Raw genomic sequence first — 19,198 nt, forward strand, 5'->3', positions numbered from 1 at the left:
CTTCAGCTCACTCCATGCTAACATCAACCAGGAATTTCCAAAAGGGACTGAACTTCACAAGCACAAGTTGGTCACTTTGAAAAGTCAGGCAGAAAAGCAGATACAGTTTTCCCGAAAGTTTTGCTTTAATTTTGGCTTGGAAAAGTAAATTTGGTTTGGAACATTGCACGGGCTAAAAAGCCATACAATGAAGGGGAGTTTGTTAAATAATGCCTCAGTGACGTTGTTGAAATCTTGTCTTTTGAAAACGACAAACTAAAACGCATTGTATCAGACGTCCAACTGTCCTGCCACACTGTTGAACACAGAATATGGGACATTAACACAGCTACTGAATCACAGTTTCACTCTAACCTGGAATGCCAAAAGTCCCACTAAGCAACATGCATAGTTAAAGAAAAACGCAATTGTAAATGATTATATTTTTGATTGTGGACTTGGTTGAACTGAGAGTTTGTGTGTGTGTGTGTGTGTGTGTAAGAGGAAGGGATGGGTGATGTTCATGTGTGCCCATGTGTATGATGTGGCTCTTTGCGGTAACACAGTAAAAAATGTGGCTCTTGGTCTCTGACTGGTTGGCCACCCCTGAACTACTGTATACTTAGTGTACTATTAAGTATGTTACTGGATTCAGTGCTTGGGAAGTATATTGTTTGATAACGCATTGCAGGCACCAAATGCTGCAGGCAACAAGAGGTTATCCAAATATTATTATGAAGCTCTCAATCAAATCTTTGCATTATGATAATGATTCAGTTGCATTGTCTCAACTGAGGAATCAAAGCAAAGATTTTTGCTGAGCCATGTCTGCTACCAGGCCATTTATTCACCTAGAGATGTTATAAAGACTGATCAGCGCCAAGGCATTTGGCACACTGCTGGTGGATTGGTTCAGTCAGTGGCTACATAAGCACAAGTTTTGCAGCACAGTTATCACGTTGAAGGAAAAACAAACTCCAGTGAACCAAAATGCATGTTGATCAAAACATAGGGAGACAAGTTAACATAGCAGACTCCACAGTAAACCTGTGTGACATGGTATGGTATGATATGGTATGGAAAACCACTCAAACACACAAGTGGAATGCAACCACAGGCGTTCTGGTAAGCTAGATGACAAGAGAAAATACTCTGAGGAAATAGCACAAAGGGAGAACCTGCTGAGAGGAGAGATGTATATATGTGTCAACATGGAGCAAGGTTTTCGAGACACTCTTGAACCACAGTTAATATATTTGGAGAAACGTGTGATCGCATGCATTCCAGGGTAAAACTTAATAACCTAGTACACATTTTACTAGGTATATTTCACACTTTGTATTTACACTAATCGGTCTTTGTTCTTATCTTTCTTAGACCTACTACATAGGTACACTCTGTTGGTACAATAATTGGCTTTGATGCTTCTCTTGATATGTTACCGTTCCTTTTCTACCATCAAACAAGGAGAAGGAAGCAGCATAAGACTGGTGCTGATTATTTTAGTGGTGGACAATTATTGATACTTACATAACAAGAGGGAAGGTGGGATTTATCAGGTTTAGCAGAATGAATGTTTTTTTTCCCAAAAACACTTCAGTGCGATTGATAAAGTACTAGCGGGTGACTGTTACAAACTGTGCCTCAAAGAAAAAAGTCTAATCTCTAATCTAATAATATGTAACTGTAAACTTTAAAAGAGGACCAACAAGAGATGTCTAATCTAGTATCTGGTGGAATACAGAACAAAACAAACAAAACAACAACAAAAACCACCTGATACAATATTACCAGCAGTAAACCCAACCAAGAAGATGCTACTGGAAGTATCAGTGTTATTGCTGTAGAGTTATTCTACAAACAAATGATATTCGAATAGCACTGGTACTGTATCAGTCCCTTTCCACTCAATATTGAAATTCTGGCAACATAAATGGACTACAGTAAGTATATACAAATGTGCTACACAAATGTGTAGTAGCTAAAAATGGCTAAACAACAGAGGTCTCTACTGCTGGTTTTGCATTTTGTCTTTGTCCTAATAAACCAGCATCAGAATGTATTTATGTATTTTTGCATTTATTTTTGCTAGACACTTCAAAGCATTTCTGTTAGTCGCTCTGGATAAGCGTGTCCGCTAAGTGCCATAAATGAAAATGGAAAAGCAAGATCTGTATAAAAACTTCAGTCGAATTGTAACATAAGGGAATTTCTTTAGCAAATTACATTTACAACACAATTCTCTATCATGCAATATTTACATTGCATTTTAAATAATATCAGTGTGTGCATTGTAAAGGTGGAACCAAATACTGTACCTCTAAACGTATGCTCTCTTACAAATACAGGACCTACTAAAATACACATATGCAGTAGTACAAAACCAGGTCCTTTTGAGAGAAAAAAAAATAAGGCTATTATACATCATTGTTGATGTGCGATTGCTGACAGACAAAGGCAGGTAGCGCCATTAGACCTGAATCTGCACGATGCTCTTCAAAGAAAGACATCACCAGCTTCTCTGTTAATACAATTAAAATAGCAAGGACAAAGCCCAAAATAAAAATATATGAACAGTAAAAATAACAAATAAAAATAACGTGTTTATTAAAAAATGTCAAAAAATTAATTATTACAAATACTGGGGAAAATAATCACAAAAAATATATGAACATTAATCTGATTAATGTGGCAATAAACAAAAAAAAAAAACCATAGACTGTATTTATTGATTTATAGATTTATGGCACAAAGATATTAGAGTTTATTGTTTTCTAATTTAAATATTATTTTACCTCACAATACCGTAAATGCATATATTTCACATTTCACATTATAATTTTCTTATTTTACTAACATTCAAAATTACAGTAAATTATTTATTTACATAAATGCTGGAGTATATTTTTGTTTGTGTTTTGTTCGTACCTGCTTGTAGTATATTCCAATCAACCTTTCTTTCTATTCAAAATATAAGCGTTGCAATAAAATAAACTACAGCAACGTTAACTATGATAATGCAGCTAGGATGAATAAATCAATGCTGTAAACACAATGAATCACATGTACCCCAAGTACATGGCTGTGTTTGGTGAACCCTTTTCGTCTCGAAAGCTTTTTATTTGCCTGCGTGGTCCAACCTGCAGGGGGGAAAAAAATGTACACAACTCTGTTTATCCAAGCTCAGCCTGATTTCAATAGGAACAAACACATGCTGTTGACATGCAAGAAAGGGACACCAAGCAGAGAGGCTGTGACCCTGAATTCTATGATTTGTTGAATGGCTTTTATTACAAGTGCGAGGTAACTTCCTGACCCAGCAGGAACTGCAGGCACAGCCTACAGTCAAATCCCAGGGCACAACTGCGAGAACAATGTCACTGTCAGAAAATGACAGGCAGACAGGTGGCTGATCTTTCTGATCTCTGGAATAGCTGATATATTCATTTCTCTGGTGAGGAAATGAGTGTGAGTAGGAAAATGAGTGTAAAAAAGAAAAGAAAAACATCCATCATGCAGTTACATCTTTGGGAAGCATCATAGTAAAGAAAAGCATGCTGATAGCCTAGAGTCAAATATATTTAATTTAAAGGATTGGACATAAAAAAAAAAAAAAAAGCGAAGTGAATGGAAGATGTGTCGACTGAGCCAGAATGAGGTCAACGACCTCACGGGAATTAGAATGGGCAGAAAAGCAACGCAATCTGGGCAATGCTGCCCTTAAAATAACAAATTTACAGATTTATTGAACAGACTTTGCTACACTTAGTGAGTGTGAAAGTAAACAAGCTTAGAGACAAGCATAGCTTAGAGAGCTCTCTCTCTCTCTCTCTCTCTCTCTCTCTCTCTCTCTCTCTCTCACACACACACACACACACACACACACACACACACACACACACACACACACACTATAAAGTGTAATGCAAGTCAACCTGTTAGCACCTTAGTTAAAGGTCACATGGTGCTGCCATTTTATTCACTGTAAGAAGCAATTGTTGGCTTTGACCTTGTAAGCATTTGCCTCTAAAGCAGGGAGATGGTTTACAGGAAATCAATAGAACATGGCAGTATGCAAACTCTATGGATAGAAAGTGGGGGGGGGGGGGAATGGTAAGGAGATATATAGAGGCATGGAGTGATTCACTGTTCTTCATTAAATAAAGATATCCTGAGAATGGAAGTCAACTGGAGGAGAGGGGGCTGACATCAGATCTCAGGGCAGAGCAGGCAAACTGCTGTGCAGACTTGCCAGTCTTGTTAGTCACACTTAATGGTCTCAGCATCTCAACAAGCCAAACGAAGCATGAGGACATGGGCTAGATAGTGTAAGAATCCACAGCTAGTTTTAAAGTCTGTAGAGCGCTCATGGTTCTGGGTAAAGCTGTGTCTTCAGTTCAGTTATTTATGCTAGTAAAGAGTTCTTGTACAATTTGGAAAATATCTAAAATGTGCTCAAGTAAAAGCATTGACACAAAAAAAGGACACAGTATAATTTTTTAACAGCTTCAAAAGAAATTTTCCTTACAAAAATATATAATTTTTTGTCTATTACCAAAAATGAAAACCAATCCCCATACAGGTCAGAGTATGATTGTGACTCCATTTGAAGGTTTTTCTGATTAACACTGACATTAAATGTAGCTATTAGCACTATGACTGTGCATAAATATCAATCTTTTTTATTAACAAATTCTCTTAAAAAGAAAGTCAATTAAACTGCCCATTTTATTTACACTTGAAGCTTTGTGGATGGTGTAACCTTGAAAAAATAATGCTAAAAAGCATGCAACCATTACAGTGTGTATTTAAATCTGGAGTGTGGTAGGAATGTTATAGAGTGCAGTAAACATGGTAAACAAGACATGTTTAGGCTAGGGTGCTATTGAAATAAGTACCCAACAAAGAACTACCCAGAATGCCTATTACGAGTTCCAAGAAAAGTAGTGTAATAACAGTGTTTTATTCTCCTTGATTGTGTGTAACTGTATCACTGTGTAAAAATGGAGAATCCCTACTGTAAAAAAAACAAAACAATGCAATGGCTCCAAAAAGTAAAATTAAGATATTTTTATTCTGTATAGAAATCAGGTAAAATAATTTGATGTTCAATAATACAGCTAAAATGAGCAGTAATCAAAACTGAGAAACCACATATATATTGTGCCTGATAAAGACTAAAGCGCAAAGAGAAAATCTCTAGCTCCCTCTAGCCATGGCATTCGGCTTTGCTTCTTTTCATCTGTCCTGAAGTACAGCTGGAAAGAAAAAACAAAGATACATTTCCTCCCTCTGGAACGGGAGCTAAAACACTGAAACACTAATAAATCGTAGTTAATCTCCAGAGGCTGATGCATTATGTGTGAAAGCATCATCACTGGGGAGAGAGTAGTGCAGCAACCAAATGAAATTTAATCTGCTATTAAGAAGTGATAAACCGTATGAGCATTCATAGCTGGAGAATTCTCTGCTCGATCATGCACACCTCATGCACTTCTCGCCAATCAGATGATATAATGAATCAAATAAACCAATCTCTAATCACCAGATGTGTGCACGTTTGTTTGTTTGTATTATGCGTGCAGGGGGAAAGGGATCAACCCTGACCCAACCATAGCACTAGCATCCCTCGTTCTCTCTATTGCTCGCCCCCATGCCTGCTGCTCCAGGGCAGGACCATGTTGAGCTAGCAGCCCAGCACTAAGCCACCATATGGCTTTAACAGCAGCTCAGTGCTCCAGATAGAGCTGAACATCATGCATGGGTGATCAGCGAGGCCACTAATGCTGTAATTAGACAGACAGGGCCAGGTCAGCTGACCTGCTGAGTTCAGCCTCACAGTGATCCTGCAGCCTCATTAGTCAGAGCCAAAACAATGGAGGCCTCACATCATAGCACAATGTGTGCATAAGCATGTAATGCTCATTTGCATACTCTCAATATATTCAACAAATTAGACATAGTGGAAGGTCACCTCATGTAGAAATGAGTCAAACATTTACTAATGGTTATTTCTTTTTTTTCCATTCATTTTTCATTTCTGATAGGATTATAATTTAATTACAATATATGCATGGGAAATATGAGTCGATGAATAGTCTTTTTTTTTTTTTTTGAAGCAAGATATATTGTGCGATGGAGACAAAGTCAAGAGCCACCATCACTACTGATCAGTGATCGGTCATTATTAGTCAAATCTATCACAAGGAAATTGTGCATTATGCGTTCAAATGCCATACATTATATTTGGAAGGTTTTAATAATGTGTAATATTTAAACACATTTTACATAAAAACTTATTTATATAATATAATTTATATAATATTATATTTTAAAGCACATCACCTGTCAATCATTTAAGAGCAGTCTTTTAAAGAAAAGGAAATAAACCAGATATGACCTTGACTAGTTATGTCTTAATGAGTAGAGAACAAGAAGTAAAATATGCCATTCAATCCTTTTTCTTGCAAGAAAAACAGACAAATTCACAAAAAGGTAGAAAAATGAAAAGATTCAATTAGCAGGTTCTTTTGGTTTCAACCTATTCAAAATTAAAAGAGAAAATATAGAAGCTTGATCAACCTTTCGCTACATTATAGCATATGGAGTTCGGAGTAATACAGAGTTCAGTAATGCTGAGTGTTTAAAAACAAGAACGTCAATACAGACAGTATAGCGCACACACTATTTTTCATTCACTGAACCATTTTAATTTACTGTTAGTCGTCACCATTTAATTCTCTGAGGGCCGAAAATTCCAGAATAAAATATTTCTTGGCAGAGATACCAGACTGTAGTCCTAGAACATTTATACTATAAATCATAATACTGTGGGGGGAGGAAAAAAGCTTCTTTATATCCTGAAAATATTGATAACATGTTGAAATAGTGATGATGTTCATTGGCATAAGATACCAGATTGGGGGTGGGGGGTGGGGGGGGGGGGGGGGGGAGACGACACAAAAAGTGTCAAGTACAATCTTCTGATGTAAAATAGTTACCTATTTTTACAAAGTCGATAATAATTCACCACATCATGTGTCACACCATTTAACAATTACAAAAGAGCCAAACACAGTGGAGGGAAAAAAGTAATATATTTGCATAAATATTTTATTCTTGGTCATAACCAACATAATCAATGCTCATTATACAAACACAAATCAAGAGATTCCACAATTTAAAAAAATTATATTTCATCTACTGACATGGCCACTATATAGCAGAAGTATTTGGACACCATCGCACCCATATGTGATTCTTCACCAAAATAGTGTAATACAAATTTGACACACGCATTTGAATGCTGCAGCTTCAATGTAATTAAAGGTCCTGCTCATTTTACAACATGACAATACTCCTGTGCGCAAAGAAGACATGGCTTGCCAAGGTTGCTGCCCAGAGCCCTGACCTCAACCCCACTAAAGTTTTGGGATGAACTGCAGGACATGACTGCATGGGCCTCCTTATCTAGAACAAGTGCCTGACCTCATTAATGCTCTCGTGTGCCTAAATGGGCAAATCCTTAACCACAAAAGCGTTCCCCCCAAAAAAGTGGAGGCTGTTGAAGGGAACCAATACTCAAATGAGAGGTTCAACAAACACTTATGGGTAAAAATCAGGTGTGCACACAGTTTTAGCTGGTATCATTAGTCCAAATAATAATGCTCATAAAAATAATTCTTTGCACAGAGGAGCATGCAGTGCTTCAAAAGTATAACATGGAAAGAAATACAAAGAGAAGTGTATAAACCATGAAACACTACAGAACATTACACATTCAGTAAATAGACGCTCAATACTTTACATTTTGGTGGAGCAGGTTATGATGATGAAGATGATGATGATGATGCCATAACATCAAACACGTTTTTTTTCCCCACACATGACATGGAGAAATTTTTGAGTTTCCCTGGAATATTTAGTCGTCTAGTCTAGAAGCTCATTTCGAGGATTTGGTCATCTGTGTCTAATCCTCCTTTCCCCTCTTTAAATCATTAAAATATATCTTTACAACAGAATTGGTTCTGGACTTCAGACAAACTAACTGCACTAAAAGGCAGTTTGCATTTGCTTGCAGAAATTCATTAGACTTCATTTAGATTTCTTGCAATAAAACAATGTTTGGCAGCTGCAGAGCACATGTCAAATTTCCCCCTTTTTCACTGAAAATATTTAAAGAGGGAGCATGAGGCAGCATAACGTCTGCTGCAATAGACCTCTCTCAGCGCTTGTTGCAGTTCTCATTTTGACCACTAGGTGAAATAGCTCTATGGTGCTAAAAAGGGACGTGTGAGCTTGCTGCTCTGCAGTTGTGCAAAATCTAAAAAAAGGTTGGGAGATAAATGGACCATTAGTCTGGTCACTCAGAAAGTGATCTGTAATTCAAAGGAATTAAAATAGATGGAGCTGAGCAGCTGATATATAAATGATGTGATTCTTCCCCATCTGCCCCAAAGAACAAGCTAGCACTGCTTTCAACTGCAACCAAATACTAGACATTAAAGTAAATGAACAGTGTATTATAGTGTATTCTGTATGTTAAGAAGAAATTAATTCTTTTTTTTCTGTTCAATTTGCATCGTGTTATTAGGCATTGTGAGATACGCTGTCGGTGTCATTCAATTAGGTGTGTGCATATCTGACACACGCTCAAAGGGATGTGGAGCTTATTTTAGCCACAGAGGGCCAAAGTCTCTTGCTTTGATGTTCAAAGCAAAGGGTAGGCAAACAGTCTCGATATGATCAGTACTCATCTACAACATTTTGTGAGTGGCAGACCAGTAACAGGAACAAAGCAAAACCAATTGCACTGATCTAAAAACAAATTCATGGACTGAGAAATTTCTGATATTGATGGTCACTGCTGAGAGCTAGCTATTGTTCATTTAAAATCTGGGCAATTAAACCAGCAAAAAAAAAAAGAGGTAAGTCGGTTAAGAGGTAGAGACTTTGCGATAGTAGACTGTCAGGCAATGAAATAAAAAAAAAAAAGCTTCGCCAAAATTGCACATTTCCTGATTTGATAGCACCATATGGATGGTATAGTAAAAACTGTTCCATTTACTATGCACAAGCAGTTTAATGCTTTTATGCAGTTTTATCTTGCATATGTTTTGTACATGAAAAGTAAAAAAAAAATTTTTTACTTGCAATTTATTTAATAATGGGGAAAAAAAGGAAATCTGCAATTATTAATGAACATAATATATATATTTCTCTTGACTCAATTATAAACTAGTTAATTATTTTTATGGCTTTACGATGTCACTTCAAAACTTTTGCACAAATAATTTTATTAAGTTGATAAAAAAAAAAAAAAAAGGAACTGTATATTACAATTTGTAGAAGTAAAAAGTCATTTGCTGCAGTGGTTATCATTTTTCATCTCACTCCAATTACAGTCATAGACAGTCATACATAGTTGCAATATGTTGAATAGGAAGAAAAAGGCAATACATTTTCCCTCTGATTCACCAAGACTTCTCAGTTTATATACAATCATTCCAATTATAACATGCAAAGAGAAAAAGCACTTGTAATAAACACCAGTCATATTTACAAAGACGGTTATAAGAAGGCATACACAAGTAGTTGTTTATTCTTGAATAGGAATTGCTTTCAGTACATGCTACATATACTCGCTCAAAGATTTCTATTGCCCTCGTTATTATACCTGCGTCTGTCTGTCTTTATTGACAGTATTTAAGGCAGTATACAAAGAGTGAATTTAGAGGTAGCAGTAGGTCTTCTTACAGTAGTTTTGAAGCTGGATGCACCTGGTGCTGTCGTATCATGATATCAGTATCTATTCAATTCAAAAAAGTGTGTAAAAAGTATATGAGGAAACATGATCATGTTTAGAGCCTGGAGGATCCACATACATTGCCCCAGTTGGTGGCTCCACACTGAAAAAGCATGTATAACACAGGCTTAGTGCAGGGGCATTTTTCCCCCTCACAGTATACAAGTCTAATTACCGTAATTTCCGGACTATAAAGCGCACCCATATATAAGCCGCACCTGTGTATAAGCACCTGTCTGCACTTGTACTAATGAACTTTACACAGGCTTTAACGAAAGACAGTGTCTGTTACACGGTGTAATGGGTGAAATATGTTGTGGCTCCTTTAAGAGCAGAGCAGCATTTTTGGAATAGCCTGCCGCCGCATTTTTACGCTATTACTGCATGTGTGCAAGACCGAGGAATATGTCCTTATTATTTTCTGATGCTCATTTCTAAGTTTCTTTGACTAACCCGTAACACTGTTTCCAAGAAAAATAAAAAAGCACGAGTTTTGAAAACCTGTCTGTGCTTATATAATTTCTGTTGTAACTGGAGTTAGCGAGCTCTCCCATGACCCTGATACAACGCGCTACAACAGCTTGTATCTAAACAGTAGCCTACCAAGAAAGTCATTGTTCACTGTCTTCCTCCTTCCCTTCACAACTATTTCTCTCAAGAGTTTTTCTTTTGGCATCGTCATGCGTTTAAAAATCACCATCGGTGGAAGCTTTTCTCCTGATGACATGCAGCTCAGAACACAGGTGAAGTGCGTATTTTCATGCCCGGTTGTTTTCAGCGTGACGAATAATTCGTTTTTTTGGCTTGAAGTTTGTGAAACCGGGAAAAACCCAGAAAAAATCCATTTATTAGCCGCTTCGTTGTTTAAGCCACGGGGTTCAAAGCGTGGGAAAAAAGTATAGTCCGGAAAATACGGTACTAGGTTCAGCATATTAATACATGGTGCATGTAGTTATTACTGATATGTATAGTGATATTGGGTGAATACATCTCAAATAAAGTATCCGCATTATTTTTAGGTCACTTACATTTAACATGTAGAAAGACATGATTAAACAAAGACGCACCAGGCCAAAAAAAAAAAAAAAAGGAAGCAGTTTTAACAGCATAAAAAGTAAATGTTCTGCTTGAGGTTACTCACTGTGCTGTCACTTTGGTGTGGGTTGAGTCTATTGTACATTTCCTCCACGACGCTCCGTCTACCGAGACAAAACAGGATATGGCATGAGTAACGGTAAAAAAATATACTGTATGTATTTGAAATGTAATTATACTTTTTTTTCTCTTTGGATTGTGAGATCTTGACCCGTTTTGTTTCGAGCCAGCAGTATGGTAAACAGGCAGCATTTCCTAGATTCTGTAAAGTGCTGTGTTGCAGTGTCTTGGCCTACATTTCAGCAGCTTATCACTAACGCAGAAATGACCGATGATCAAAATTCCCTCTTTCTCTTTATCTCTCTTTCTATATATATACGTACATGCATACACATGCATATACATAACAGCAAGTGACAGTTGCAAAGCATATAATAGGGAGTGCTGGGAAGTCGATGAGAATTCTCTAAGCTCATTTGTTTATTATACCAAACCATAAATCGAAAAGACTTTTCTTCTGGACAGGGTTTAAAAATGCATCAGCTTGGCATGAATAATTTAATTTGTAAGGTAATGAGGAGAGATGAGAATGGGAGGTGAAAAGATATGATCTATCTAGAAATGACAGTAAATTTTTGTTTGGCTCATTTTCCTAAAAAATGGATTGTTAACATTTGAATTTTCCTCCACCATCGTGATTTTTTTTTTGTCTGCAACTGGACGTATTTTGCATGTTTTGTATAAAAAGCACTCACTTGCTAGCCAGATCTCCCCCGGGTGGAAGGTTCGGGATGCTCTCCGTCGCTAACACACACATCACATTGGCTAAGTCTGGAATGCTGTCCACACCCTGCTTCTTAATGAGTTCTGAGGAATCACAAGGACTTTTGAGGTGAGTCAGATTAGTCCAGCGAAAGCAATGTATGTGTACACAAAAGCCACACCTTTTTTAAAAAAAAGATTCAATAATATTTAGATATCATAATTAAATTATCCTGGCATGCAAGAAGGCTGAGCCTAGTGGGTGAGTCATCATTGCAGGCATCCAGCCAAAGGTTGTCTTCTATGACTCATGCTACCCCCAACCTGTTCCTAATAGAGGTATAAATAAATGCTTTTCAAGAACATGCTTCCTTCCATACATCACTGAGCTGTTTTAAACATCTGACTTTAAATATAAGCTCCCCGATATCATTCTAATTTGAAACAGTCCACGTGATACGCATCTACATTTCCTTTAAGTCCGATTTCTCTCTAGATTTAACCTCTTCAAAAACTATAGCTACTTCATGCATTAAATAAAATAAACATCTCCATATTTTAGTAATGAATCATGAAACAGGGTATTATGTCTAAATAAGAAAGCTCACAATCTCAAGAGTTCAATAAGTAACTTTTATTTGAATCATCATTAACATCTAAGAATAACATCAACAATTCGTCTCTACATAGCCAGTGTTTGGGTGCTAACATACAAAAATAGAAATCAAACAAATAAAGCATAGAAGGCTCATCCCCCTTTAAAAAAAAAACAAAAAAAAAACTTTGCTACTGATTTTCCCTTTTATGGAACATTTTGGTGAAATCATTTCAAATCAGGGCAATATGAGAGTTCCCCACTGAATGGTAATGAACAGATGCAAACAAACATACAGAATGCTGAGACTTAAAGACTGTAACACCACCCTTGGATAAAACTGATCAAATAAAAATACTAAGAATTTCATTTGGAAATCCATGTAGTGTGCAAAAGAGTTCACTGGAGATGAAGTCAAGACTCCAGAAAACGTCTGATCAACTCACAAAACCTTTAGTTTACAATTAAATAAACAAGCTTCATGACACTGGTACACAACTGACAGATAAACATTAAAACAGGGAGGAAAATAGCTTAGTTTATAAAAATTTGTGTTGTTTTTGGCTGAATAAATCGGAATGCCTGGGTTGTTTGGTTCGAAAGAGGTAAATAATGTTGTCAGAATAAATAATTCAAATAAATACGTGTCTTCGGTTGCTCCTTAATGAAAATCCTGAAAGACAAACGTGTAACATAGGGACGGCCACTTTACAAAAAGTGGGAAAATAACGTCTCTATCGCCTTAGAAAAGTTTCCCAAGTTGATGTTTATAGGTTATGCAAATGGTATGTATTTTTTTGTTGTTTTTGTTTTTTTTTAGATAACGTTACCTAACCAGTGCCTTACAGATTAAAACCTGTTCAACAAGTCGAGCCAGAAAACACTGGAGTTCCAAGGTTGAAAGAAGAAAAAAAAATCTCAAAACCTGTCGCACCAAACAAATCCAAGATGGGCTCCACTGCGATAATCACTGTAAGTATTGGAAAATAACTCAAAGTTTAGAAAACCTGTAATACATTGGGCCTCGTTTATCAATCTCTATCAAAAAGGGTACGAAAAAATCTCAAATACAATTTATCAAAGGCATAGAAATCTCTGATTTGTGCAAAAATGGCCTCATCTGCTGATAAATTTGATCAATTTCACCTGAGCCTTAGTGGAATGGGCATGTACATAATGCTCAATTACTAGACACCGGATCCATTTTACTAGATTTTATTTAAAAGCTTGGTTACGGATAGTTCCGCACAATGGCGAGAGCGAAAAAAAGAAAAAAGAAATGCTTCAGGCTTTGGAAAGTAAAAAAAGAAAAAAAAAAAGAAAAGGGTCACAGCAATACATAAAATGCTACGTCTGAATGTTTTATTTAAGTCAGTGGATCCATACTGACCTTTTAATGGTGTGACCTGAGTTTAATATAGGTGCATTCTCAGTGCTCTGTCTCAATTTAACTCCACATTTGACAGCCACATAAATCATTTAACATGACTGTTTCAAACAACTGCGCTCGTTGGTGACGTTCCAAAAAAAAAAAAAAACCCAAAGATGAGACTTTCATTAGATATATGTATACCATCGATCTGGTCACTTTGTGATCCTTTTACATATCTGCAAGCTGCAATGAGGATTAGTTTACAAAACCTCACAGCAACACATCAGTAATAATACCTCCACCTGTTGTGCATTCTAAAATCATAGCATTATCTCGCACTTACGCTTCAAAATCACAAAGTGTGAGACCGTCTCATTATGTCACAAGGAAATCCAGTCTGGATGAAGTAAATCTCATCATACACTTGTGTTTTGGTAGAAGAGACAGATAAGCCGGGTAGTCATTTGTCTCTTATGCCAAAGAAGAAATCATAATCAAATCTGATTGTACACACACTCAACAAATATGAGTTTCTGACTGCACTTCCAGTTATTCAGAGACCCACTATCTGTACCGTGTCAGGTAATGTTTGTCTCCTATTGAGCATACTTCCACATAAAGAACAACTGTCCTAGAGTGGAAAAAATGATGGGAGGTGAATATCACCATTCCTTTAGTCAAGCTACTAGTCCCTGTTTGGTATTAACTAGTACCTTTGTGTGTGCGTGTTTGTGTGTGTGTGTGTGTGTGTGTGTGTGTGTGTGTGTGTGTGTGTGTGTGTGTGTGTGTGTGTGTAAATAAATGTAAAATCCTTGTTTCCTCACTCAAGTGTTAGTGCACTATTTTGCCATATGCTACAACTTTAATTTTAGACACACCTGCACACACAATGTGCAAAAAAAACCAAAACAAAAAAAAACAGAAGAATGAATATATAATGCCTTATGCTTAAAAAAAAAACCCACTGCAAACATGGGACTTGAGAGATGAACAAGTGAAATAAAACGCAATTGGAATATAGGGGACACCACACATGCTTCAGGTTGCAAAAAAAAAAAGAAAAAAAAAAGAAAAAGAAAAGTGCAAGAATGGAAAACCACAAAAAGCGGCATGAGTCAATCTGAGCGATGTTGTGAGATTTCCATTCATATTCCAATCAGCCCAATTAACAGAGGAAAAGATCATTATACTTCTCAATATTATTAGTAGTACGTTAATACTAGTAATAGGAAGAACAATAATAAAGCTGTAGTTGTAGCACATTATATCTATATCTATATATCTATATCTCTATATATATATACCTCCAAATTACATACTTCGTGCAGGTGCTACCAAATAAAACATGGAAATATTACACATCATATCAGATTTCTTTGCGTGAGCTTAAAGAAACAAAGAAAACGTGCCAAATTTGGGTGGTTAAAATCACATATGGTCAACTGCTGCGTGACATGGTTGTGCCACCTAAATGGAAACGCTATTACTATGGATTTCCAAAGGTAAACAATTTTTGTTGAATAGTGAAGGTAGCAAGACAAACCCGTGTTGGCATCAGTAGATATAAACAACTGCTTGAACGTATTCTAATAGTACATGTTCAGACTTTTTAAATACTGTGTTCAGCTCTGGTCTAAGAGAAGAAAAAATTTATAGAGGAGTAGAAAATCATTCCAAACGTTCTTTCAGACGATGACAACTCGAGTCTGATCAGGAGCAGTACCCCTGCTTTTTGTTTTGTTACGGAAACGTCTTCTGCTTTGCATGCAGGAATGCATTTAAAATCATCATGCTACTGGTATTATACATGCCCGTGGACTATTTTCGAAATAGCTTTTACTCTTGAGTTAGCTAGTTAGTTTTGACAACTAGCAATACGGCAACAGCATTCCTCGTTACAGGCAGAAACCAGAATCATGCAGAAAATGAGTATCAAGGCAACCCAAATTAATCACGTCTACAAATGCACCCCTGAACCTGAAGCCTCACTTTGTGCCTGTAATAGTTCAGTAATGCTACAAGCAATTACATCTCTAACATTTGGTTTCATTCGTTTTAGCACATCAGCTCAGGAAAGTACGAATAAACATGGTGCCAATCTCAAACACATGCTTATACAAGAGAATCTGAATGGAACACTGTAAGGCCATCGGAGTACATGAACGTGAACAACATGTATCACTACACTTAGCGTTTTGTCTTTTGTTAAACAGATAGCTACCACCAAAAATAAATGTGGTTCTGAATTTGGTTTGTTTTCTACATTAGATACCTCTAAGTATAGCAGCTTTCATATATAACTATGGAGCTAGAAGTCGAGTCAGCTTTCTGAAGCCCTGTTGTATGACTGGACTGCCTCACTTAGGAGTCATGGTGAACCCTGGAGTTAGCCAATCGACAACTCAACGCAATACGCACGATCATTCGTCATACTGTGGGAATGCCTTTGGCACAAGTATATCAAAGAATTCTTTTACTTTTTATTCTCGCTATAATGTTTTGATCGATTCTGATAAATGAGTCCTTTCAAAGCTGGGTTGTGAAAAGTTTCAGAATGTGAAGATCATCTTACGATCTTCGTTCTATTGGCACTTTTTTGGGACACCACGACATGGCATGTTACATAATAAAATACATCTGGGTCTTTTAAAGACATCAACTGATTGGCATTGAGGGTGCAGTTTTCCTAAAACTGCTCAAACTTCTAGAGGTGTTTTAATGTTCACCGTGGTAATGTAACTTATTTATTAGCCTTTTTGGATGCTCCACCTTCTATTTTGTTCTGCAAGTACTTATCCAGCTCTGCTTCTCTCTTCACAGCTTCTGGATTGATCTTGGGTGCACCCGGAAAACATACCAGTACCACGCTCATGTTGTCACGGCTACCCTGTGTACAAACGAGAAAAAACAAAAAGAAAGAGAAGGAAACAGTTATGCAATGCCAACTACACACACTGACTCATTGTGTACTGATCTAAATAACACACTATTTTTTCCTAATATATTTATCGGACCTAAAAACGATTGAGCAACTTTAGCAGTCTGGCCGTACCTTGTACAAACAGGTGTCCACAATTTCATTACACACAGTCTCCAGGTCCTCGGTCAACTCCAGCCTTGAGCGCACATAGTCACACAGTTCCTCGTTGGTCATGACGTCCCAGATTCCATCACAGGCTAGTACTACAAACTCATCCTCTGCATCTGACCGTTCGATCTCATACACTTCAGGCTCTGGGGACACCAGTTGCTCTGTGGGGCCTTTCCCATGAACGCACTTGTAGTCAAAATCTCCGAGAGCACGAGAGACAGCCAGAGAACCGTTGACCCGCTGAATCATAACGGCACCACCCGCGTTCTGAATCCTCTCCTTTTCTAAAGGGTTGCTTGGCTTGTGGTCTTGAGTGAAGAAGTGGACCCGGCCACCACGGCTCAGCAGAGCCCGCGAATCCCCACAGTTGATGAAATAAAGATGACTAGGAGAAACCATGATTCCTACAGCTGTGGAGCCGCTGCGGTCAGCGCTGTGCTTGCGCTCCGACATAGCTCGCATGTGCTCGTCGATCTGCAGGAAGCCCGTGCGAATGCCACTCTTCACGCTCTCCACCGACGGCTCAGCTTGAGAACCCTCACTGCCTCCACCTGGGCCTCCGGTGTGGAAATCCGGGTTGCTTGTGATGTGCTCCAGCAGGTGTTCACAGCAATACCGGGCCACCTGAGATCCAGCGTGGCCGTCGTAAACGGCAAAAAACGCCCACTTGCTCAGACCGTTTGGAAGGCCGATGACCGCTGTGTGGGCGTCCTCCATCTCGACCCTCCACCCTTGCATGCTGCTCAGGCCATAGCACAGGCCATTTCCCTCTCCGTGTGCGGTTAACTTCTCCATCTTTGGCTTGTCCAAGAAAGCACCCATTGTTGTCTGTTTCAACAGAACACAAAGAAGCATTGCAAACACATACGCCACATACTAATTAGGTGTTTTTTTCCCCTATTCGCTTACTTTACAAGAATGAAGCGTGAATAAAATAGTTATGCAAATACTTTGGAAAGTAAAAAAATAAAATAAAAAAAAAAACCGATGGAAAATGTTCAGACCCATACACAATAACCACCTGTCACTCGGCCACGCCCACATCTGGACTACTGACTAAACAACTTAGCTCGTTTAGTAACTTTTTCAGCCAATCAGACTCTAAAACATAGTACAAGTGATCGTTAACTAGATCGAAAACCTGTCCACGTGTACCACACCTGGTTTCTGTTCCTAAAGTATGTCCAACACGCTAACACAAGCTAGCTCGCTAACCGGAAAGACTTCTTATTTCAGTGACTCAGATATTAACTTACCAGTCTCCTTACAGCTCTTTGTTGAAGCCGAAATTAGAAGATTGAAGAGGTTTCCTTTTGTTTAGCTCCACGAGGAGCAGCTGTCTCACTAACCAGACGCGTCACTAGTTGCTAGTAGACAGGTATTAGCTAAGCAGTTAGCTAGCGTGGTAGCAGGACCCACTCACTGACTAGCAGGCGAGACAGGATAGGTGGAAGAGCTGAGATAGAGAGAAAGACGTGCGTTTGTATCCCAGAGAGGAATACTGACGACGTGCATTATGGTCGTCTCATGCAGTGGTCTACACCGAGCTCCATTTTAGCACCTGTGTGTGTCTCGCTGCGGTTGTGTCTTTCCTCTAACACAGAGAGGGAGGGATCCGGTCCGCCGACTCCCTCCTCAAACCAGCACATCTCCGCAGCGACGCTCAGATCCCCGGATGTAAGTCGCCCATGTCAATAGGCTGATTCTGTCTCCGGATTGACGTCATCGCGGGTACATGGTGCTTTTTCACATAGCTGCCTTCTTGACCCAAACTCATCTTTTGTTTTGATGAACACAAGGACTGCACAGGCAGAAGTTTGTAGACACCTGACATTTCCATGCATTACTATGTTACTATGTGCTTGTTGAACATGGCATTCCAGAACCCCCTCCATTTACTCTCACCACCACCATCATCACCACCTTTTTTTTCATGTCAGCCACTACCCAGGAAAAGGTTTCCTATTCTTTCTGGAGTATGTCTTTTGAGGATTGCAACCACCACTGGTATAAGCTTTGCTACCCCAACCCTACACTTAAATCACATTTAAAAGAAGTCTGCACTAAATTTATGCAAACTAAATGACATATGACGTGAATAAATCCACACTGTAGTGCTTATATGGCTTGTAGGGTGCCATCGAGCAATTACGAGCCTCAGTTCAAGTTCCTAATATGGGCAGTCTGCTAATAATGTTCCTAAAATGACATTTTATCCTTTACATAAATAGATGGGGTTTCACTTTGGGATGGCACCTTCCGCCCTCTTTGGTTCTCTGTTATGTACTATTCTGAGATATCTATCATATAGGTCTGTTCTGAGCCAAACTGATTCTTTGGTTAGGCCAATACTCTCACTGCATAGCGAGAAGTTTGTGGACATTTGACATTATTATGCACAATACATGCTTTTTGAACATTCATCACATTGTACCACCCTTTCCCCCAAACTTACCGTCTTTTTGTTATAATTACATCCACTGCTCAGGGAAGGCTTTT

The 19,198-nt window shown here is 38.1% G+C and overlaps 1 protein-coding gene across 3 annotated transcripts in view; it reads right to left on the bottom strand.

Annotated features, from left to right (window-relative positions):
• ppm1ab (protein phosphatase, Mg2+/Mn2+ dependent, 1Ab) overlaps positions 1 to 18,347 on the bottom strand; it is a 40,931-nt gene extending 22,584 nt beyond the window's left edge. The window contains exons 1-6 of one of the 3 annotated variants that reach the window (XM_083561999.1): positions 17,956 to 18,347; positions 16,661 to 17,527; positions 16,378 to 16,495; positions 11,635 to 11,746; positions 10,926 to 10,983; positions 8,986 to 9,887 (exon numbers count right to left, since the gene is read on the bottom strand). In XM_083561999.1, the coding sequence (XP_083418125.1) occupies positions 9,840 to 9,887; positions 10,926 to 10,983; positions 11,635 to 11,746; positions 16,378 to 16,495; positions 16,661 to 17,521 (1,197 nt within the window). In that variant the 5' untranslated portion in view covers positions 17,522 to 17,527; positions 17,956 to 18,347 and the 3' untranslated portion in view covers positions 8,986 to 9,839. Of the gene's footprint in view, positions 1 to 8,985; positions 9,888 to 10,925; positions 10,984 to 11,634; positions 11,747 to 16,377; positions 16,496 to 16,660; positions 17,528 to 17,955 lie in introns of those variants that run through there. The other 2 variants (XM_083561998.1, XM_083562000.1) reach the window with 2 other exon arrangements.
• Between the last annotated feature and the right edge of the window lie 851 nt (positions 18,348 to 19,198).

This window comes from Silurus aristotelis (assembly GCF_946808225.1).
Source record: "Silurus aristotelis genome assembly, chromosome: 15".
In the NCBI taxonomy this organism is placed as follows: Eukaryota; Metazoa; Chordata; class Actinopteri; order Siluriformes; family Siluridae; genus Silurus; species Silurus aristotelis.